Source organism: Microcaecilia unicolor, chromosome 3 (assembly GCF_901765095.1).
Source record: "Microcaecilia unicolor chromosome 3, aMicUni1.1, whole genome shotgun sequence".
NCBI lineage: Eukaryota > Metazoa > Chordata > Amphibia > Gymnophiona > Siphonopidae > Microcaecilia > Microcaecilia unicolor.
In genome coordinates this window covers 283871317-283894632 of record NC_044033.1, presented here as the reverse complement: position 1 = coordinate 283894632, position 23316 = coordinate 283871317, and the positions used below count along the sequence as shown (strand labels likewise).

The following is a 23316-nucleotide window of genomic DNA, read 5'->3' as shown; positions in this document are numbered from 1 at the left end:
AGCCATATTAAGGGAAAAGGATGATTTAGTCCTGACTACAGAGAATTGTGTTAATCCGGCTTCCTTCTTATTAAAAGGGGAAAGTGGGGATCAGGAGATATCACATGACTGTTTAGACATTATTGAATATCAGACAAAAATCAGGCAAGATTTAAGGGATATGCCCTTGCACACAGGAAGACAATTATCAGTGGATGGATCTTCTCGGGTCCTGGAAGGAAAAAGACATAGTGGATATGTAGTAATAGATGGAAATACCCAGGAAGTATTGGAAGCAGAATGACTGCCCAATACATGGTCAGCTCAGACTTGTGAGCTGTATGCCTTGAGTCAGGCATTATTTATCCTGCAGGAACAGGATGGAACCATCTATACTGATTCCCAATATGCCTTTGAGGTGGTACATACTTTGGGGAAAATATGGAAAGAAAGGGGATTATGTTCAGAAGAATCCGCAGCCAAGTGGAGAACTCGAACTCCCCATGGGAAAAAAACAAGTGTAAGTGAGAGTGGGATGCTTTTTATGACACTCGATTTGTCTACTAGCAAGCTTATCAACAAAGGTCTTTCTAAAGACCCGTACAACAGATCATCAAATCACGTGCTACCTACTGCACATATCAGCTGTTCTTCCTGACATCTGAGACTCAATAAACAACACGTTATTGAGCAAGACTCCTGATGCAGGCCTGACGGCCGAAACACAACAGTTGTGTCGAGTCTTTTCATCAATAAACAAGCTTTTTAAGATTCTTGTCTCCAGGATTTGAATTTCTGTGGTCAAACATCCCACTCTCACTTACACAAGAAAGGGGATTAATCACAAGTAGAGGGAAAGAATTGGTACATGAGAAATTAGTGACACGGGTGCTAAAGAATTTGCTGCTGCCAAGGGAAATTGCAGTGGTGCATGGGCATCAGAGATTATCTACCCCAGAAGCTAGAGGAAACAGGTTAGCTGGTGAAGGGGCTAAGGTGGCTGCTAACCAGGAACAGCCCACAAAAATACGTGTTCTGAGCTCTATGATCCCAGAAGCAGAACAGTTAAGTACATAAGTAATGCCACACTGGGAAAGACCAAGGATCCATCGAGCCCAGCTTCCTGTCCACGACAGCGGCCAATCCAGGCCAAGGGCACCTGGCAAGATTCCCAAACGTACAAACATTCTATACATGTTATTCCTGGAATTGTGGATTTTTCCCAAGTCCATTTAGTAGTGGTTTATGGACTTGTCCTTTAGGAAACCGTCTAACCCCGTTTTAAACTCTGCTAAGCTAACTGCCTTCACCACGTTCTCCGGCAACGAATTCCAGAGTTATGCGTTGAGTGAAGAAATATGAGTTTATGTGTTGGGTGAAGAAATATTTTCTCTGATTTGTTTTAAATTTACTACACTGTAGTTTCATCGCATGCCCCCTAGTCCTAGTATTCTTGGAAAGCGTGAACAGACGCTTCACACCCACCTGTTCCATTCCACTCATTATTTTATATACCTCTCTCATGTCTCCCCTCAGCCGTCTCTTCTCCAAGCTGAAAAGCCCTAGCCTCCTTAGTCTTTCTTCATAGGGAAGTCATCCCATCCCTGCTATCATTTTAGTTGCCCTTCGCTGCACCTTTTCCAATTCTACTATATCTTTCTTGAGATGCGGCGACCAGAATTGAACACAATACTCAAGGTGCGGTCGCACCATGGAGCGATACAACGGCATTATAACATCCTCACACCTGTTTTCCATACCTTTCCTAATAACACTCAACATTCTATTCGCTTTCCTAGCCGCAGCAGCACACTGAGCAGAAGTTTTCAGTGTATTATCAACGATGACACCCAGATCCCTTTCTTGGTCCGTAACTCCTAACGTGGAACCTTGCATGACGTAGCTATAATTCAGGTTCTTTTTTCCCCACATGCTCACATTAAACGTCATCTGCCATTTAGCCTCTCAGTCTCCCAGTCTCGTAAGGTCCTCTTGTAATTTTTCACAATCCTGTCGCGAGTTAATGACTTTGAATAACTTTGTGTCATCAGCAAATTTAATTACCTTGCTAGATACTCCCATCTCTAAATCATTTATAAATATATTAAAAAGCAGCGGTCCTAGCTCAGACCCCTGAGGAACCCCACTAACTACCCTTCTCCATTGTGAATACTGCCCTTTTAACCCCACTCTCTGTTTCCTATCCTTCAACCAGTTTTTAATCCATAATAGGACATTTCCTCCTATCCCATGACCCTCCAATTTCCTCTGTAGCCTTTCATGAGGTACCTTGTCAAACGCCTTTTGAAAATCCAGATACATAATATCAACCGGCTCCCCTTTGCCCACATGTTTGTTTACCCTTTCAAAGAATTGAAGTAAATTGGTCAGGCAAGATTTCCCCACACAAAAGCCGTGCTGACTTGGTCTCAGTAATCCATGTCCTTGGATTGGCTCTGTAATTTTGTTTTTAATAATAGCCTCTACCATTTTCCCCGGCACCGACGTCAGACTCACCCTGAGAGGAGTCATTGGGGAACGCAGGCCCTGTGTGATGAAGAATATGGAGGCTTGGGGATATATACTGTGGCTAAACAAATTTGTGAAAGATGTGTGATATGTCATAAAATAAATAAAAAGGTGCTTAGAAAAGCTATCCCTGGGGGAAGGGAACCAGGGCTTAGACCTTTTCAAAGTATGCAGGTAGATTTTACAGAACTACCCCAGGTGCAGAGATTAAAATATTTACTGATAATTGTGGATCATCTGACAGGATAGGTAGAGGCAATTCCAATGGCCTCAGCCACTGCAGAAGGGGTGTCAAAGATACTTTTGGAACAAATAATTCCCAGATATGGGTTAGTGGAAAATATAGATTCAGACCAAGGGAGTCATTCTACTTCCAAGGTTTACAGGGAGTGATGGAGGGTCTGGGAACTACCTGGCACTTCCACACTCCATGGCACCCACCCTCCTTTGGGAAGGTGGAAAGAATGAACCAAACACTGAAAAAGTAGATTTCCAAAATAATGTTAGAAACCAAATTACCCTGGACAAAGTGCTTATTAATTGCACTACTAAGAGTCAGGACTGCGCCCCGAAGGGACTTGGGAATTTCTCTCTATGAAATGTTGTTTGGGTTACCTTATATGGGGGGGAAAGGGGGGGTTACCCACATTTGAAACTAAAGATTTGTATTTAAAGAATTACATACTGGCACAGTCTTCTTCTTTATCTCAGTTAAGGGAAAAAAGGGTTACTGGTCCAGACTCCACCACTCGAGTTTGCTGTCCACAAGATCCAGCCGGGAGATGGGGTACTGGTTAAGTCCTGGAAAGAGTCCAAGCTACAGCCCTCCTGGGAAGGTCCTTATCCAGCCTTGCTGACCACTGAAACCGCAGTCAGGACCGTATAGAAGGGTTGGGTGCACTACACCAGGATCAAGGGACCAGTGGAGGCACCTGCAAATTCCCCCGGATGGACAGTGATAAATACAGAGGATCCTCTCAAGATAAAAATTAAATGAAAATGCTGCATGAACAATTCCTATGAGACTTGCTTTGAACTGGGATCCAGGCCCTGATGATGACCAGGTTTTGTAGACTGTGTGAACCCTTAATAGACACTTGGACTACGGGGCCAGGGACATCTATTATAGGGGAAGGGGAAATATTATATGGGTATGCTAAGACAAGGGTTGAACAGGGAAACATATCACTACCCCAACCTAACACGGGGGAACTGGTAACATTTTGGGTCATTGCATATGAAATACTGGGAGGGGGCTGGCAACCGTGGTACTTTATTAGAAAAAGGGAGAATAGAGTTACTGAACTGTTTAGGCTTGTTAAGATGAGAAGACTGTCTTCCTTTAGCATAGGGACTATAACCATCTCTTTCCCTTGAATAAAGTGCATATATCCTTTCCTAAATGCAGATAGAAGAGAGAGAAATAGTAGTGATAGTATTGTTGCAACTTGTAGGACTAGTTTTGTTCTGCTGCTTACATAAGGAAAGATTCTGGGGGAGACCTAAAGGGGATGAAGAAGATGATTTGGAAGTGGTTACCTTTAACCAGTCCAAGGTCTAACTTATCCAACATGAGCGGTCTCAGCCTTTCCTTATGGGTAAGCATGATACTGATGTTAATGGGTCATGTTAATGCTTACAGGGTCACATACCCCACTCTCTCAAAGTCAGTTCGTCCTATTTATAATCTGCCTGTGAAGCTTATAATAAGGATAACCGACACCACTAAACCGCAGGTAGTGAGGTTTGACGTGTGCAGCTTAATTAATTGTGGAGATTTAAAAGCACAGAGAAAATATAGCAGGGAAGACAAGTATATGTATCTAAATGCATCATGTATGACTTGGTATTATGAATTGTGGACTACAAAGGCACAGGGATGGACTGCTACATCTAGTGTGGTAAATGGAACAATAACTAAACCCAGGATCTCCATCCTTAAAGGACCTTTGCAGTCTGACTGTAGGGATAAGGAGTGTAATCCTGTTTTCATGACAATCATGGTTACAGAGTGGACAAAAAAGGTTAATGGTAAGACATATACTCTGTTTGGGATGGGAATAACTGTCTCAGGGTGAGACCCAGTAGCATGCTTTTTAAAGACTGTTGTGGACAAGAAGAGTGGCCTAGTGGTTAGGGTGGTGGACTTTGGTCCAGGGGAATTGAGTTCAATTCCCACTTCAGGCACAGGCAGCTCCTTGTGACTCTGGGCAAGTCACTTAACCCTCCATTGCCCATGTAAGCTGCATTGAGCCTGCCATGAGTGGGAAAGAGCGGGTTACAAATGTAACAAAAAAAAAAAAAAGTTCAGGAAATTCCAATTGCAACAAACATGCCTATGATAAAGCCATTTCAACCACCTCTAAATGATCCTCCTCCTACTACTACTATTTAGCATTTCTATAGCGCTACAAGGCGTACGCAGCGCTGCACAAACATAGAAGAAAGACAGTCCCTGCTCAAAGAGCTTACAATCTAATAGACAAAAAAAAAGAAAAAAAAGAAAGTAAGCAAATCAAATCAATTAATATGAACGGGAAGGAACAGAGGAGGGTAGGTGGAGGCGAGTGGTTACAAGTGGTTACGAGTCAAAAGCAATGTTAAAGAGGTGGGCTTTCAGTCTAGATTTAAAGGTGGCCAAGGATGGGGCAAGACGTAGGGGCTCAGGAAGTTTATTCCAGGCATAGGGTGCAGCGCAGTGGCGTAGCCAGAAGTCAATTTTTGGGTGGGCCAACAGGTTGGATGGGTGGGCACTAGACAGTGGTGTGCTGGTAAATGTTTAACAAGAGGCTGTCTCCCCGGTCCACCTCTGCGCCCCCCCCCCCCCCCCCCCCGTCCATCTCCCTTCAAAATTGCAGAGCTGGCTATAGCCGGGGAGAGAGCCTGGGGGAGGGGAGGCAATGCATTACTCTCTCCAGGAAAAAACCCCATTAAATGATCCCAGGTTCCAATCTATTTCATGTTTAATGTGGGATAAAATGCCATAAATAAGTAAATAAATATAAACTTTTAATGTTGAGCACCTGATTCTCAAAGTGGACATATTCCAAACACTATAATGAAAATAAAATGATTTTTTTCTACCTTTGTTGTCTGGTGACTTTGTTTTTCTGATCATGCTGGCCCAGTATCCGATTCTGCTGCTATCTGTCCTCTTAACTCCGTTTCCAGGGCTTCCTTTCCATTTATTTCTTTACTTTCCGCCTTTCTTCTTATTTCTTGCCCTACATCCGTAAGTAAAAGCTGGGTCCTCCGCAGACTTGACTGTCCAGTGGATCCAGCTTCTGCCTATTTTCTTCATCCATGTGCAGTTTTTCTCCTCTCTTCTTTTTCCCTCATCTCATCTCCTTCCTCTCTCTTCCATCCCCTCCATCCATGTCCAGCATTTCTTCTCTCTCCCTTCCCTCTCCTCCATCCATGTCCAGCAACCCTCCTCTCTCCTGCCCTTCCCTCCATTCATGTCCAGCAACCCTCCTCTCCCCTGCCCTCCCCTCCATCCACCCATGTCCAGCAACCTTCCTCTCTCCTCTTCCCTCCGCTCAATCCACCCATGTCCAGCAACTCTCCTCTCCCCTCCATCCATACCCAGCAATTCTCTTCTCTCCCGTCCCCTCAATCCATCCATACCCAGCAATTCTCTTCTCTCCCCTGTCCCCTCCATCCATCCATACCCAGCAATTCTCCTCTCTCCCCTGCCCTTCCCTCCATTCATCCATACCCAGCAATTCTCTCTCCCCTACCCTTCCCTCCATGTCCAGCAATTTCTCCTTTCTCCCTGGGCCCTGCCCTCCCATCCATCTCCTGCTCCTTCCCTCTGCTGTGCCCCATTTCTCCCAGTCCTATCCACCCTCCCAGTCCCATCCTTCCCTCTGCTCACCACCCCTCCCAGTCCCATCCATCTCCTGCTCCTTCCCTCACTCTGCTCACCACCCCTCCCTCTGCTGTACCCCACTTCTCCCAGATTAAGTTATGCCCCGCCCGCCCGCCCGCCCGCGAGGTCCAGGATCGCCGATTCCGTGAAAGTCTACCCCTCTCTTCCTCCCTCCGGCGCTTCTACCTGGGATCCCGGGCCGGCAGCATTAGCTATGTATCCACGCTGCCTTTGCACTGCCCCGGAAGCCCTCTCTTTAAGAGAAGGCTTCCGGGGCAGTGCGAAGGCGCCTGCCTGCGAGGTCCAGAATCGCGCGATTCCGACTCTACCCCTCTCTTCCTCCCTCCCTCGGCGCTGCAGTAATGTACCTGGGATCCCGGCAGCACTAGCGATGTATCCACGCTGCCTTCGCACTGCCCCGGAAGCCTAAAGCTTCCGGGGCAGAGCGAAGGCAGCGTGGATACAATGCTAATGCTGCCGGGATCCCAGGTACATTACTGCAGCGCCGAGGGAGGGAGGAAGAGAGGGGTAGAGTCGGAATCGCGATCGGCGGTGGCAAACTGTTTGGGGTCCGGAAGCTGACGGACTCTGCTTCTGGGTGGGGCGGGCCTGAGGCAAAACTGGGTGGGCCTGGGCCCACCCAGGCCCACCCGTAGCTACGCCCCTGGTGCAGCTAGACAGAAGGCGCGAAGTCTGGAGTTGGCAGTAGTGGAGAAGGGAACAGATAAGAAGGATTTATCCATGGAGCGGAGTGCACGGGAAGGGGTGTAGGGAAGGACGAGTGTGGAGAGATACTGGGGAGCAGCAGAGTGAGTACATTTATAGGTTAGTAGAAGAAGTTTGAACAGGATGCGAAAACGGATAGGGAGCCAGTGAAGGGACTTGAGGAGAGGGGTAGTATGAGTAAAGCGACCCTGGCGGAAGACGAGATGGGCAGCAGAGTTTTGAACCGACTGGAGAGGGGAGAGGTGACTAAGTGGGAGGCCAGCAAGAAGCAGATTGCAGTAGTCTAAACGAGAGGTGACAAGGGTGTGGATGAGGGTTTTGGTAGAGTGCTCGGAAAGAAAGGGGCGGATTTTACGGATGTTGTAAAGAAAGAAACGACAGGTCTTGGCAATCTGCTGGATATGAGCAGAGAAGGAGAGAGAAGAGTCAAAGATGACCCCAAGGTTTCGAGCTGAGGAGACAGGGAGAATGAGAGAGCCATCAACAGAAATAGAAAACGGGGGGAGCGGGGAGGTGGGTTTGGGGGGGAAAATGAGAAGCTCGGTTTTGGTCATATTTAATTTCAGGTGGCGTTGAGACATCCAGACAGCAATGTCAGACAAGCACGCTGAAACTTTGGTTTGGATGCAAGGTGAGATATCAGGGGTAGAAAGGTAGATTTGGGAGTCATCAGCATAGTGATGGTAGGAAAAACCATGGGATGAGATTAATGAACCAAGGGAAGAAGTGTAGATAGAAAAGAGGAGGGGACCAAGAACAGAACCCTGAGGTACACCGACAGGCAGAGGGATAGAAGTAGAAGAGGATCCACCAGAGTGAACACTAAAGGTGCGGAGGTAGAGGTAGGAAGAGAACCAGGAAAGGACAGAGCCGTGGAATCCAAGTAAGGACAGGGTATCGAGAAGTATGCTGTGATCGACAGTGTCAAAAACAGCGGAAAGATCAAGAAGAATGAGGATGGAATAGAGACCTCTGGATTTAGCCAGTAATAGGTCATTGGAGACTTTAGTAAGCGCAGTTTCGGTTGAGTGGAGAGGGCGAAAACCAGATTGTAGTGGGTCAAGAATAGCATGTGAGGAGAGAAAATCAAGGCAGCGGCGGTGAACGTTGGAGAGAAAAGGAAGGAGGGAGATGGGTCGGTAATTAGAGGGACAAGTAGGGTCGAGTGAAGGCTTCTTAAGGAGAGGTGTGACCACAGCATGTTTAAAGGCAGCAGGGACAGTCGCAGTGGAAAGTGAGAGGTTGAGAATGTGACAGATAAAAGGAATAAGAGCAGGAGAGATGGCATTAAGAAGGTGGGTGGGAATGGGATCAGAGGAACAGGTGGTACATTTTGATGAAGAAAGGAGAAGTGTAGTTTCCTCAATAGTAACTTCAGGAAAGGAGGAAAGGGAATGAGGGGAAGGAGAGAGAGAGGAGAACGGACTAGTGGAGGGAGAGGTGGTGAGGTAGAGAAAGCAAGGTTTATCTTTTGAACCTTGTTGTGAAAGAATTCAGCAAGGGTCTGAGGAGATAATGAAGGGGGAGTTGGGGGAGGTGGTGCAAGTAATAGAGGTAAAGGATTTGAGACAAACATTTGAGATAGAAACAGGATATGATGAGATAAATGACTGGGTTGAATGGGTTAAATTTACAGTGGCCAGTCTTAACAAAAGTGATTGCTATGCATGTGCCTCATGTAGGCCAATGGTTCGAATTACCCCTTTTCCTTTGGGGTGGAATTCAAATCCCAATGCCATGAGGTGTATGTTGGCTCTGTTTTAGGAGGAAGGAGCAAGGGGAAATGACTCCTGTAAATCCCTAGCACTGCTATTCCCGGCACTAAGCCTTAAAGATGTGCGCGTACCACCAGTCTTCTCACCAGGCCATGGAAACCATTCAGCCTGTCTGTCAAGATGGGGGGAAGGGGCAACCAGGCAGGTAGGAGTTTTATGCACATGCACACATGTGACTAGGAAGCAGGCTAGTGGAAACTATTCAAACCTGAAAATAGCCAGAGCGGATGTGTGGTGGTATTGAGAGGGAAAGAATTCTCAGGCCTACTCTGCCGGCAGACTGGACAGGCATATGTGCATTAGTACAAATCTAAGCTAAAAGCCCACCTTTTTGATGCTGCTTTTAACTCCTTATTCACTTGTTCAGAACCCTTATGTTATCATCCTCACTTTAATGTTGCCTTATCTCTTGTTTGTCCTGTTTGTCTGTCCTAATTAGATTGTAAGCTCTGTTGATCAGGGACTGTCTCTTCATTTTCAAGTGTACAGCGCTGCGTACGTCTAGTAGTGCTATAGAAATGATAAGTAGTAGTAGTAGTACACTTGGCTATACCATTCACCCTGGCATTTGAAAAAGGGCCCACGTTACATAATAGACAAAGGAGAAGTACCATAAGTACCTCATTTGATGAGAGAAGTTATATAGACTTGTGGGAGATTATAGATGAAAACACAATAGAGGATAAAAGAAAAGAGTGGGGAGTTGTAAGAAATGTTTAAATATATTGCGTTTTCATATAACATAGTTGCAAATGTAGAATATAGGCCCTAGCTAAGCTGTCTCTAAAAGAAAGCATTACATTATAGCTGTCTGAATCATTAAACAAAGGACCTGTATGAGAGAGACAGGAAAGGGGAGGGGGTGTAAGAAGCCCACAAACTGCTGACATGTGAACTTCAAAGTCAGGCCCCAGAGCTGAGATAAACTGTAGCATGAGACCATGAGGGGAGAGGAAGGGGGTTTGTAAAAACTTCAAGGGCAGCCATCTGTAAGTTGTGAACTCCAACAAAGAAAGCCAAGGGGAGGGGGTTAGGGGGAAAAGTGAGAAATTCCAGATGTTAGCGTGTTCAGCAGAAAACTAGCAGATGAACTAATAAAGACAGGCATGTGATCAGTGTCCAATGAGAAAACGTAGGGGCAGACACTTAAATGTAACTATAAAATCTGTAGAATCTTATGGAAGAGTGTGTGTACCTGGCCTGCTTGCATTTAGAGACACCCATTCTTGCAAGAGTGTACTTTGATTTTTGGGACAATAAATTAATTAAGACTTGCTTCATCAATCTGATTTTGTGAGTCCTATTTTGGTATAGGTTCTCAGGTTATCTGGGGGCTATTTATAACATAAGTACCCTAGGTACGCCACTGCAAATAATAAACCAGTTACTGTACCAAAAACCTGGAAACTAGGAGACTATGGAACTAGAAAATGCTACAAGAGATTGTGTGTATGCAAATAAGAAATGCTGCAATTACTGAGGAATACTGAATACCAGCCTGCTAGATACTGGTGGATCTTGCAGGTATGCATCACTGACCATGCACAAAGATAGAAGGCTGTGTATGCTGCATAGCTGCCCAGTTAGATCCGGTAGAGGCATTTGTGGCAGCTCAGGATTTTTGAAAAACTATAGTGTTGCACTAGGCAGGGCAGGTCTTAGCAAGTGCGGGCCCCTGTGCAGACCAATTTGATGGGGCCCCATTCTAGCTCTGCCCCCACCCTAGCCCTGTCCCACCCTAGCTCCACCCCCCCACCCTAGCTCCAGGGCCGGCCACCCCTCCCTCTGAGCTCCCGGACCATCCCCCATCCCACCCACCCAGCTCCAGGGCCCAGCCCCCCTCCGAGCTCCAGGGCTCCTCCCTCCTTCCCAGCTCCAAGGCCCCCCTCCCTCCCAGCTCCAAGGCCTGCCTCCCTCCTTCCCAGCTCCAAGGCCGGCCTCTCTCCCCAGCTCCAAGGCTGGCCAGCCAGCAGGCCTCCCTCCCAGCTCCAAGGCCGGCCAGCCGGCCTCCCTCCCTCTCTCCCAGCTCCAAGGCTCCCCTTCTTCCGAGGCCTCCCTTCGAGCTCCAGTCCCCCTTCCTCTGAATTTTAAAAGTTACCTCGTCGGGTTACAGGCAGCGGCAGGAGTGAAAAGCATGCGAGCTGCTCGGCGTCAGGAGCCTTCCCTCTCTCAGCTCTGGTCCCACCCTCATTTCCTCTCTCAGCTCTGGTCCCGCCCTCATTTCCTGTTTCCACGAGGGCGGGACCAGAGCTGAGAGAGGAAATGAGGGTGGGACCAGAGCTGAGAGAGGGAAGGCTCCTGACGCCGAGCAGCTCGCACGCTTTTCACTCCTGCTGCTGCCTGTAACCCGATGAGGTAACTTTTAAAATTCAGAGGGAGGGGGACTGGAACTCAGGCGGTCGGGGGCGGGGCCCCCTTGAGCGCGAGGCCCTATGTGGTCGCCTCGCCCTAACACCGGCCCTGGCACTAGGGTCTGGTAGCAGTGATTTTAGAGGGTAAGAATCAGGAAGTACAACTGCCACAACAGATCTGCCAAGTTACCCAATTCCAGGAGGGATTTTGGCTGGTCCTGGTTTTACAGGACCAGGACACTGCACCAGTGATTTCACAGTGAGAATCCTGAAAGGTAACTTTAAAACAATACAGGAGCGTAAGACATTTGAAGTCAGAATGATTGAATATTCTGACACCCAACAGACAGGACTTAACAAGGATCTGGGTTTTCTAGCCCATTATAAACCATAAAGTTGTATTTCTCTGTTTATCACCCTCCTCTCACCTACCCACACCCATCCTGTTAGACTATCAATGAAATGAAATGCTTTGATGTCTCCATGCATACCTCCTACCCACCCCCACCCTGCTAGACTGTCATTGAAATGCTTGGATGTTTCACTTATATATACTATTAGGGTTACCATTTTTTGTCCTCTTAAAAGAGGACACTTGCCCCGCCCCTTTCGCGCCCTCGCCATGCCCCTTTTGCGCTATCGCTCCGCCCCTGGTTGCCCCCTCTTCCCCCCATCACCTTCCCCCCCCTCCCCTTACGCTACTATCCCTGGTGGTCTAGAGGTACCTCTTCACTCGGGGCAGGAAAGAAAGAGCCCCCGCTTTCCTGCCCGGAGCGCTGCTGCTAGCTGCCCTGCTGCATCCTGTGCGAGTCTGGCTTTCGGCGTTTCAAAATGGCTGCCGAGAGTTGAAGCAGCCTCGCAAGACTTCAACTCTTGGTGGCCATTTTGAAACGCCGAGAGCCGGACTCGCACAGGATGCAGCAGGGCAGCTAGCAGCAGCGCTCCGGGCAGGAAAGAGGGGGCTCTTTCTTTCCTGCCCCGAGCGAAGAGGTACCTCTAGACCACCAGGGATAGTAGCGTAAGGGGAGGGGAAGGGAGTCCCGCGCCCGCCTCCGCTCCCCGCCAGCCAGCCCCTTTGTCCAGAAATCCGGACAAACAGGCAGGCTGGCCAAATCCGTCCGGATGCCCGGACATGCCCTCAAAAAGATGACATGTCCGGACGTATGGTAACCCAATATACTATCAGCTAACACATTTGCTTATTTCCGATCTGACGAAGAAGGACAACCTTCGAAAGCTAATCAAGAAATGTATTATGTCCAATAAAAAAGGTATCATCTTATTTTCTTTTCTATGTTTTATTTTGTTTGATTTCTATTGATAACCTTTAAGTGGACTAACACGGCCAGTGGCGTACCAAGGGGGGGGGGCGGTGGGGGCGGTCTGCCCCGGGTGTCAGTGGGTGGGGGGGTGCTCCGTCGGCACTGCAGGCAGCCCGCGTCTCCTGCCTCCATCCTGCTGTGCCTTAAAGAAAAATCTGAAAAGCGGCATGGCAGGCATGCTTTGTGTCTTCCCTGCCTGCTTGTAAAAGAAAGCGCTGGCAAACCTCCTCGTTGACGTCACAACGTCACGTTGGGTCTTCCCTCACTGGGTCCCACCTTCGCGGAGGGCGGGACCCAGTGAGGGAAGACCTGACGCAACGTCGCAATGTCGACGAGGAGATTTGCCGCTTTCTTTTACAAGCAGGCAGGGCAGACACGAAGCATGCCTGCCATGCCGCTTTTCAGATTTTTCTTTAAGGCACAGCAGGATGGAGGCAGGAGACGCGGGCTGTCGTCTCTCCACAAAGGTGGCAGGTGGGTCGAGTTGGGGGGGCTTTGATGGGAGAGGAGGACTGGGGAGGGGGTTTTCAAATGGGAGAAGGGGACTGGGGAGGGGGGCCTCAGATTGGAGAAGGGGACTGGGGTGGGGAGGGGGGTCTCAGATGGGAGAAGAGGGGGACTGGGGTGGGGAGGGGGATCTCAGATGGGAAAAGGGGGGTGGGGGTCTCAGATGGGAGAAGAGGGGAGAAGGGGGTGGGGGGTCTCAGATGGGAGAAGGGGACGTGGGGAGGGGAGTCTCAGATGGGAGAAGAGGACTGGGGTGAGGAGGGGGTCTCAGAGGGGAGAAGGGGACTGGGGTGGGGAGGGGGATCTCAGATGGGAGAAGAGGAGAGAAGGGGACGGGTGGGGAGAAGGGGGGTGGGGAAGGGGCCATGCGAGAAAATGGAAGCCATGCCTGGGGCTGGTGGGAAAATGGGTCTGGGGCTGAAAAGGAGGGTAGGTGGGATAAGGGGGCTAGTACTGGAACTGGGGGCTGAAAAGGGGCAGGGGCAGAAACTGGGGGGACTGGGGGCTGAAAAGGGGACAGGGAGAAGTGGCTGGTGCTGAAGCTCAGGACTGGTGAGAGAAAAGGGCTGGGGCCGAAACTGCGGACTGGTGGGATAGTGGGGCTGAAAAGGGGGGGGGGCAAGTGGGAGATGTGGGCTGGGGCTAGAACTAGGGGCAGGTGGGATAAGAGGGCTGGAACTGGGGGCTGAAAAAAGGGGCAGAGAGAGAGAGGGGACAGACAATGTTCTAGTGCTCACTGTAGTGTTTAAGATGCTTTCCTTTTCCTTGTGTGACTCATAGAAATGACTGCTTATGGCATTGTAGAATTGCTCTATAGGTCCTGAGTGTTTTGTATTTTCGGTATGCCTAGTACTGGATTTTGGAGGGGGGTGTTAAAAAATGACCGGCCCCGGGTGTCAACTACCCTAGGTACGCCACTGAACACGGCTACCACATCTCTAAACTTACATTCCAAAGCAGTGTGGTATCTGTAGTCCTTAATGCTACCAAATGATGTCAGTGCTGCAAGTCTCACAAAGAATAGTAATGTTGTTTGTCAGAAATCCAGGACTGGTCTAAAATATCCCTCCTGGAACTAGGTAAGTTGGAAGCTCTGCCACAATGCACTGGGGAGATAAGCTGAAATGTAGCACTGGCTTGAAAAGTGAGAAATTTAACAGCCATAATATTAGTGTTTATAGGATCACAGTTGGACATTGTGAAGCTGGGTTCAGCAGGGCCAATGTCTGAGCTAGTTCTGGTTGTAAGCCCAGTGCATGCATGCACTCAGTAGTCCCTTAACTGAGAACTACAAATCCATGCATGCAATGGGACACGGTGCGGGAGTATTGGCGTGCAAGGCTCTGGCGAATACTCCGGGCGTGGCCATGATTTGGGGGATGTCCGGGGAATAGGGAGGCGGAGAAGCAATACAGGCCGCAAATACACAGTGCAGAACTGCAGAACAGGATCTGCGGCAGTCATGTACAAACACGTTTTCTTAACGGGACAGCCAGGTAACGTAGTCCCCTGATGCGTGCGAAACGGCGCCTTACGGTCTCACCGTGTGCGCAAGGTAGACGGGCGGCGGTATTTGTGGGGTAACGAGCGCGGGAAATCCGCTAACCGACTCCTTTAAGGGAGGGGAATGTGCAAGAAAAGTTATTTAATCTAAGTAAGGATATCTGCCGTAATGGCTTACTCTCTTTGTGCCGCTGACCTGGAGGGGAAATGGAGGGAGGTTTGAATGGAGCAGTACCCAAACACTCATAGTTTGAAAAGAATAATAAAATTAAACCATACCTGCTAAAATATCAAATCATTAGATGTCATTGGCAAGAGATTTCAAAGGATGGATATTATAAACCAAGCAGAGTGCTTCTGTTTTGTCCCATATTGCTCTGCTTTCCTGCCACTATTTGGTTGCGACACTAGTGCTCAGTATCCGGTTTTTACACCGTCCCGCTCAGTATAGGAACTATTAAGAAAGTTAGTTATCTGCATCATTCAGGGCCCATTTTATTCCTATGGACCTTGTTGCAGATAACTCGAGCAAAGCTTTAGTAAAAGACTCCCTAGGTCTGTAGTAGAATTTACAACAAAGAAATCAAATAAGAGCTAGCCATAGGGGTAGGGGTGTAGCAACATTTCTAATAGAATTTTTTCCACTTCCTATGTGTATGATTGGAGAGTTGCTGCTATGTTTCTATGCTGCAGAAGCTGGAACTGCTTCTCCCATAGAAATGCATTGAGACATTTTGGGGAACTTTACTTTTCTCTGGAATCTCCAATATGTCCTGTTTTTCCCATGCCAAATTTGCTCCAGTTCTATAAAATTTGAGTTTTGTCCCTAGACAGATATTGATCTGTGACTTGGGTAGAGTTGTTTTCCAACATCTGTTGGGTTGTAAAGAATACAGAGTGGTTCTTATAATGCACTGGGTTAGGTCAAGAACAAGGTTTACAGACTAACATGCAATGGGAGAGACCTTCTGTTATTCACTGTATGTGCTGATGCCCTGCACAACTTATGATTTCATAGTCTGTTTCTGGTTTAGTTAATGTGGTGTTGTGCCCTCTTCTGTTCACACTGTGTTAACTATTGCAGTATTAAATGTAGAATTGTTTTCATTTGAGTTTTCAGTCTCTAGTACAGTTTACACCTAATTTTTCTGCACAGCACAGGATCACATTTCATATCCATAATAATAACTAGGAAAATGTGAAAAGTCCATTAAAACTTTTTTTGGGGGAGGGGGAGACTAGAATTAGTTGGCATGGAATAGCTCATCCAGTAGAGGAGGGAGGAGCTAGCCGTTGGCTTTATACAATAAAGCTACAGAGTGTGTAGTGGGTAGAATTAGAGAAGCAGCGGATAGCACCAAAGTCAGAGGTGGCAGATAAAAAGAGAAGTAGAGAGCTGAAAACCGAAGAATGTGTGAGGCATATTTTTTGTTAAAATCCTTAAAAAGAATAGCGGGTCAGCTGTTACCCCTAATCAAGACTGCAGATCTTTTGCCTGTTGCTTCAGAAATGTTTTTGGGATGGATGGAGGGAATGCCGTTTGGAGTATTGATATTATTGCAATAATTGGAGTAGCATAGTAGAAGAGTCCCTTTCTTCCATTATTTTCAATTGTTATACTTTGCATCTAGGGAGAATTGGAAGAGTTGTATGAGAGAGAAGCATGACTTGGAGAGTTGTATTTGTATGGGCAGGAAGATTTAGGGGATTACGTGCTAGGATATATATGCCACTTTGGAGGTTAGGAGGCATACAGGCACCTGTCGAGTCTCATTAGATGTTGAAGACTGAAAGGCGGTATATAAGCGTGGGCTGAAGTGCGCTATTTCTATAGCCTGTAGGCAAATGCAGTATAAAATTGTTTGTAGGATATGTCTTACTCCAGTGCTAGTGTCTAAAATGAAAGGTGATTGTGTTGGAGGGGTATGCTCTTCCATATGTGGTGGGCATGCTAGAGGATACAAACGTGTTGGGAGGTGCTGCAGCGAGTAAGGGACATTGTAGGAATGGCATTCCCATTGGCCCCAAAGATTTTTATGCTGGGGCTCTTGCAGGGACAATTAAACACTCATAGGGAGAGATTAATGGGTTTGATATTACTGGCAGGTTGGTGATGGTGACTGGCAAGGGTGTGGAAGAGGGAAGGGGGGGGAATTCTTAAAGATATGGGGCCCTTTTTTAATGCATTAGTTCCCAAGGAACCACATAACCAACTCAGAGGGAGAATTTGGAAATTGGCCTATACAATAGGATGAATGTTGCACAAATGCATCCCGGTTGTTGTTGATTGTTTTTAAGATGTAGCTGGTCATATGGGTTGTGGTAGGAGGATGAGGTCCGGATCTAGGTTAACAATTTGTACCTGGGGGTCTTGCTGTAATGTAGAATAGATGAAATCAGTGGAGAATGTCAACAGATTTTTCAAACTGTTACGGAGAAATTGTCTGTAACTGTTCTGGTTTACCTCTTATGTAAATGGTTAAATATTAAGAGATGGGGGGGAGGACCCTTGATGTATGTTTTCACCAGGTTTTCCTCCACATCAATCTGATCCCATTCCATTTTTAGAGAGATATGAACATATAGTAACATAGTAACATAGTAGATGACGGCAGAAAAAGACCTGCATGGTCCATCCAGTCTGCCCAAGACAAACTCATATGTGTATACCTTAACTTGAATTTGTACCTGTCCTTTTCAGGGCACAGACCATATAGATGTTCTTATCCCATACCCATAATTGTTTTCTGACGTTTTACTGGGTTGAAAATACCAAAAACAAATGAGGTCTTTTTCCAATAAAAATCAAATGTGTTATTTATTGAAAATTTTTAGAAAGTTGATTCTTTAAACCAGGGGTTCTCAACCCAGTTCTTGGTTTTCAGGATACCTGCAATAAAGTGAGATAAATTTGTATTAATTATTTCCATTATATGCAAATATATCTCATGCATATTTATTACAGGTATCCTGAAAACCTCATTGGCTAGGTGTGTCTAGATGACTAGGTTGAGAACCTCAGCTGTAGACCCATGGTTTTTACTCCAGTCCTCAAGGGCCACCAGTGGGTCAGGTTTTTAGGATATCCCTAATCAATATGCATGAAGGAGATGTGCATGCATTGTGTGCAAATCCCTCTTGTGCATATTGATTAGGGATATCCTGAAAACCTGACCCACTGGTGGCCCTTGATGACTACGACTGAAGACCAGTTCTCAACCCAGTCCTTGGGACATACCCAGCCAGTCAGGTTTTCAGGTGTTTATAGTGGAGTCTGTTAGGGCCTCCTCTGACAGCCTAGTATCAGTGAGGACCGTGATTATGTTGGAATTATATCTACGTACCATAAGAAAGGTAAAATTATGTATCATACCTGATAATTTTCTTTCCATTAATCATAGCTGATCAATCCATAGACTGGTGGGTTGTGTCCATCTACCAGCAGGTGGAGATAGAGAGCAAAGCTTTTGCCTCCCTATATGTGGTCATGTGCTGCCGGAAACTCCTCAGTATGTCAATATCAAAGCTACATCCGCAGGACTCAGCACTTAGAGAATTACACCCACAAAGGGACACTCTGCCCAGCTCACCACCGCCGAAACGGGGGAGGGGTTTTAACCCAGCTCATCCCCACACAAGTGGGGGAGGGGAATCCGTCCAGCTCATCCCCGTGGAGTGGGGGAGGGATACCACCCCGCCGATGCGGGGGGATCTGGCTTATCCTGCAACCGCGGGAGGAGCTGACTGACCCTAACACCGCCGAAGCGGGAGGGGTACAAAGCTGCCCTACAGCCACGCGAAGCGGGAGGGAGCGCCGGCAGAATTTAGGTCTCAATCCAGCCCCGTAAAACGGAGGGGAGAGGAATGCAGCAGCTCACTGTAACACAAACTCGTCTCAACTCTTGAAGAATCCAATTGAAAAAACTTGAACACGAAGTCCTCCTGAACAGGAACTGAAGACTAAACTTGAACCTGAAATGGAACCAGAATATAAACAGTACAGATATCTGGGAGGGGCTATGGATTGATCAGCTATGATTAATGGAAAGAAAATTATCAGGTATGATACATAATTTTACCTTCCATATCATCATGCTGATCAATCCATAGACTGGTGGGATGTACCGAAGCAGTACTCGCCCAGGGCGGGGCATTGAAATCCCTGACCGCAACACTGAAGCTCCAAACCGGGCCTCCGCCCGAGCAGCCACAGTCAAGCGGTAATGCCTGGAGAAGGTATGGGCCGATGCCCAAGTTGCCGCCTTGCAAATCTCTTCCAAGGAGACGGACCCGGCCTCTGCCATCGAGGCCGCCTGAGCTCTAGTGGAGTGAGCCTTCAGCTGGATAGGCAGCACCTTCCCCGCGGCCACATAAGCCGCTGCAATGGCTTCCTTGACCCATCTTGCCACTGTAGGCTTAGCAGCCTGCAGACCCTTACGAGGACCTGCAAACAGGACAAACAGATGATCCGACTTCCAAGTATCTGATGATGACTCGTCTCACATCTAGATATTTGAGAACAGAGTACTCCTCTGGGTAGTCCTCCCTACGAAAGGAAGGGAGACAGATCTGCTGATTCACATGGAAGCGAGAAACAATCTTGGGCAGGAAGGAAGGCACTGTGCGAATAGACACTCCTGCCTCAGTGAACTGCAGGAAAGGCTCTCGACATGATAGTGCCTGGAGCTCGGAAACTCTTCTGGCTAAAGTGATAGCCACCAAAAAGACTGCTTTCAACGTCAGGTCTTTCAGAGATGCCCTCGACAAGGGTTCAAAAGGCGGCTTCTGCAAGGCTCTTAGCACCAGGTTGAGATTCCACGCAGGCACCACTGAGTGCAGAGGAGGGCGCAGGTGATTAACTCCCTTGAGAAAACGTACCACATCTGGCTGCGAAGCCAGGGAAGCACCCTTCAGGCGGCCCCTGAAGCAAGTCAGAGCCGCTACCTGGACTTTAAGGGAACTGAGCGACAGGCCTTTCTCCAGACCTTCTTGCAGGAATGCCAACACTGACGAGATTGGAGCAGTGAAGGGAGAAAGTGAGCCTGCTTCACACCACGCTGCAAAAGTACACCAAACCCTGGCGTAAGCAGTAGAAGTAGAGCGCTTCCTCGCTCTCAGCATAGTGGCGATGACCTTGTCTGAGAAGCCCTTCTTCCTCAGACGCTGCTGCTCAATGGCCAGGCCGTAAGACCAAAGGGGGAGGGATCCTCCATCACCACGGGACCCTGATGCAACAGGCCCTGCTCCACTGGCAGTCGCAGAGGGTCGTCCACTGAGAGCCTGATCAAGTCCGCATACCAGGGACGTCTGGGCCAGTCCGGACCCACCAGGATTATCTGGCCCGGATGCTTTGCCACCCGGTCTAGCAACCTGCCCAACATGGGCCAGGGCGGGAACACATAGAGAAGCTCCTGTGTCGGCCACTGTTGGAGAAGAGCATCTACTCCCAGGGATCGAGGGTCCCGTCCTCTGCTGAAAAAGTGCGGCACTTGGCAATTGGCCGATGATGCCATCAGATCTAGGCTCGGCTGGCCCCAGCGCTTCGTGATGTCCAAGAACGCCTGAGCCGATAACTGCCACTCTCCGGGATCCAAGGTATGGCGACTGAGAAAGTCCGCCTTGACATTCATGACTCCGGCAATGTGGGCCACTGACAGCTGTTCCAGGTTCGCTTCCGCCCACTGGCATAGATTCATGGCCTCCTTGGTTAGAGGGGCGCTCTTGGTACCTCCCTGGCAGTTGACATAGGCCACAGCCGTGGCATTGTCCGACAGGACCCGTACTGGCTTCAACGCCAGTATCGGGAGGAACTCAAAAGCGCCAACCGAATGGCTCTGAGTTCCAGGAGGTTGATAGACCACTTTGCCTCTGCAGGAGACCAAAGCCCCTGCGCTGTCCTTCCCAAGCAGTGGGCTCCCCAGCCCGTCAAAGAGGCGTCCGTCGTGACGACAATCCACTCCGGGGTCACAAGAGGCATTCCTGCAGACAACTTGTCTGTCTTCAGCCACCAGCTCAGCGCCTTGCGCACTGCTGGGTCCAAGGGAAGGCGCACAGCATAATCCTCCGACACTGGAGTCCAGCGCTGCAGCAGAGAGTGTTGTAGTGGTCTCATATGAGCCCTGGCCCAGGGCACTACTTCCATCGTGGCCGTCATAGAGCCCAACAGCTGCACATAGTCCCAAGCCCGAAGAGGAGAGGCTACTAGGAACTGGTCCACCTGAGCCTGAAGCTTGACAATCCGATTGTCTGGCAGGAACACTCTGCCCACTTGGGTGTCGAATCGAACTCCCAGATACTCCAGGGACTGAGTCGGGCGCAGCTGGCTTTTCTCCCAGTTGATGATCCACCCCAGGGAGCTCAAAAGAGCAATCACCCGGTCCACAGCTTTGCCGCACTCTGCATAAGAGGGGGCTCGGATCAACCAGTCGTCCAGATAAGGATGGACTTGTACTCCTTCCTTTCGCAGGAAGGCCGCGATGACCACCATTACTTTGGAGAAGGTCCGCGGAGCAGTAGCCAACCCGAACGGGAGGGCTCTGAACGGGAAGTGTCGGCCCAGGACTGCAAAACGCAGAAAGCGTTGATGAGGAGGCCAGATGGGAATATGCAAATACGCTTCCTTGATGTCCAAGGATGCCAGGAACTCCCCTGCCTTCACTGCCGCTATAACAGAGCGGAGAGTCTCCATGCGAAAGTGCCGGACTTTCAAGGCCCAATTGACCCCTTTGAGGTCGAGGATAGGCCGTACAGAACCTCCTTTCTTTGTTACCACAAAGTAAATGGAGTAACGTCCCTTGCCAAGCTGATTTTCTGGCCCCGGAACGACCGCACCCAGGCGGATCAGATTGTCCAAAGTCTGCTGCACTGCCACAGCTTTGACCGGAGACTTGCAGGGAGAGAGTACAAACCCGTCTCTTAAGGGTCGGCAGAACTCTAGCTTGTAGCCGTCTCTGATGACTTCCAGCACCCAAGCGTCTGAAGTTACCCTGGTCCACTCGCCCAGAAACGAGGACAGGCGTCCTCCAATCTGCACTGGGTCATGGACCAGGGCCCCGTCATTGGGTACGAGACCCTGGGGGAGGACCGGAGGGCGCACCTCCGGGACGGCGGTCTCTGCGAAAGGAATGCTGCTTGGGGGAGAAGTTCCTTTTGAAGGAAGAGGGGGCAGAGGAGCCCGACTTGCCCGGGCGGTACCGACAGGCTTCCTGAAACCGTCCTTTGGAGGAACCGGAGCGAGCACCACTGGCCCGAGCCCTGACCTCTGGTAACCTCTTGCCCTTAGACGTGCCGAGATCGGTCACAATTTTGTCCAGCTCGACCCCAAAGAGCAGCTTGCCTTTAAAAGGCAACTTAGCCAGGCGGGACTTAGAGGCGTGGTCAGCAGACCAAAGCTTCAGCCAAAGCCAGCGCCGCACAGAGACTGTCTGAGCCATACCTTTAGCCGAGGCTCTCAAGACATCATACAGCAAGTCTGCCAAATAAGCCAAGCCCGATTCCAGGGCCGGCCAATCAGCCCTCAAGGAAGGATCCGAGGGGGAAGCCCGCTGCACAATCGTCAGGCACGCCCTGGCCACATAGGAGCCGCAAACTGAGGCCTGCAAACTTAAAGCAGCCGCCTCGAAGGACGACCTTAAGGCCGCCTCCAATCTTTGTCTTGGGCGTCCTTTAGGGCCATGCCACCTTCCACCGGCAACGCCGTTTTCTTAGTCACCGCAGTGATTAAAGAATCCACTGTAGGCCAAAGAAAGGCCTCCCGTTCACTTTCAGGCAGAGGATAGAGGTGGGACATAGCCCTAGCCACTTTGAGGCTCGCTTCCGGGACATCCCATTGAGCCAAAATCAAGGTGTGCATGGCATCATGCACGTGGAAGGTTCTAGGCGGGCGCTTCGTCCCCAGCATAATGGCGGAGCCAACAGGGGCTGAGGGAGAGACGTCCTCCGGAGAGGAAATCTTCAAAATGCTCATGGCCTGCACTAACAGGTTGGGCAAGTCCTCTGAGTGAAAAATCCGCGTTGCAGAGGGGTCATCCGCTCCATCCGAGCGGGAATCCGTCTCCTCCAAGGAATCCCCAAAGGACCGTTGGGAGAATCCAGATACGCTGCCCTCATCTACATCAGAGGAGACAGAGTCCTCTAAGGCCTGGAAATCCACCCGAGGGCGTTTACTTCCGGGGGCCTCAACCCCTTTATCGGACAAGGGAGCCGGGGCAGCGTTTTGCATAAGGAAGGCCTGATGCAGCAGCAAAATGAACTCGGGGGAGAAACCCCCCAGACTGTGCACTTCAGCAGCCTGGGCCACAGCCCTAGACGCACCCTCAACCGGCGCTCGCAAGAGCGGGGGAGAAACATGCTGCGCAGCCAAGATGGCATCCGGCGTGACACTCCGCGAAGGAGCCGCGCGGGAAGAACGGCGCTTAACTTTGGCCACTTTTTTGCCGTCGCCCAAATCAAGGGCGGCCATAGAATTAACGTCTCCCACCTCAAGGGCGGCCCAAGAAGAAGCCGTCCGAGCAGAGTGGCCGGCCAAGATGGCTGAGGCGAGCAGCGGGGGATGGGCGTTTATGGCGGGAAAATCCGCCGCACCGGAGGAAGAACCGGGACACTGACCGGCCTCCAAACTGACACCCAACAAGGGCGAATCAGACTTTAAGACCCCCGCATCCCCGCTAGAAGCGCACACGCGGTCCGGGGAGCGATTCTTTGCACCCTCGCCCTCCGACGCCATAGGCCACGTGGAGACCGATCGGGGAACC

General features: G+C 49.4%; 1 protein-coding gene across 1 annotated transcript in view; it reads left to right on the top strand.

The window, feature by feature from the left end:
* The first annotated feature begins 14420 nt into the window (after positions 1-14420).
* Positions 14421-23316, top strand: part of NTPCR (nucleoside-triphosphatase, cancer-related) — a 226180-nt gene continuing 217284 nt past the window's right edge. The window contains exon 1 of the mRNA XM_030198131.1: positions 14421-14556. Within this exon, the coding sequence (XP_030053991.1) occupies positions 14523-14556 (34 nt within the window). The 5' untranslated portion in view covers positions 14421-14522. The remainder of the gene's footprint in view (positions 14557-23316) is intronic.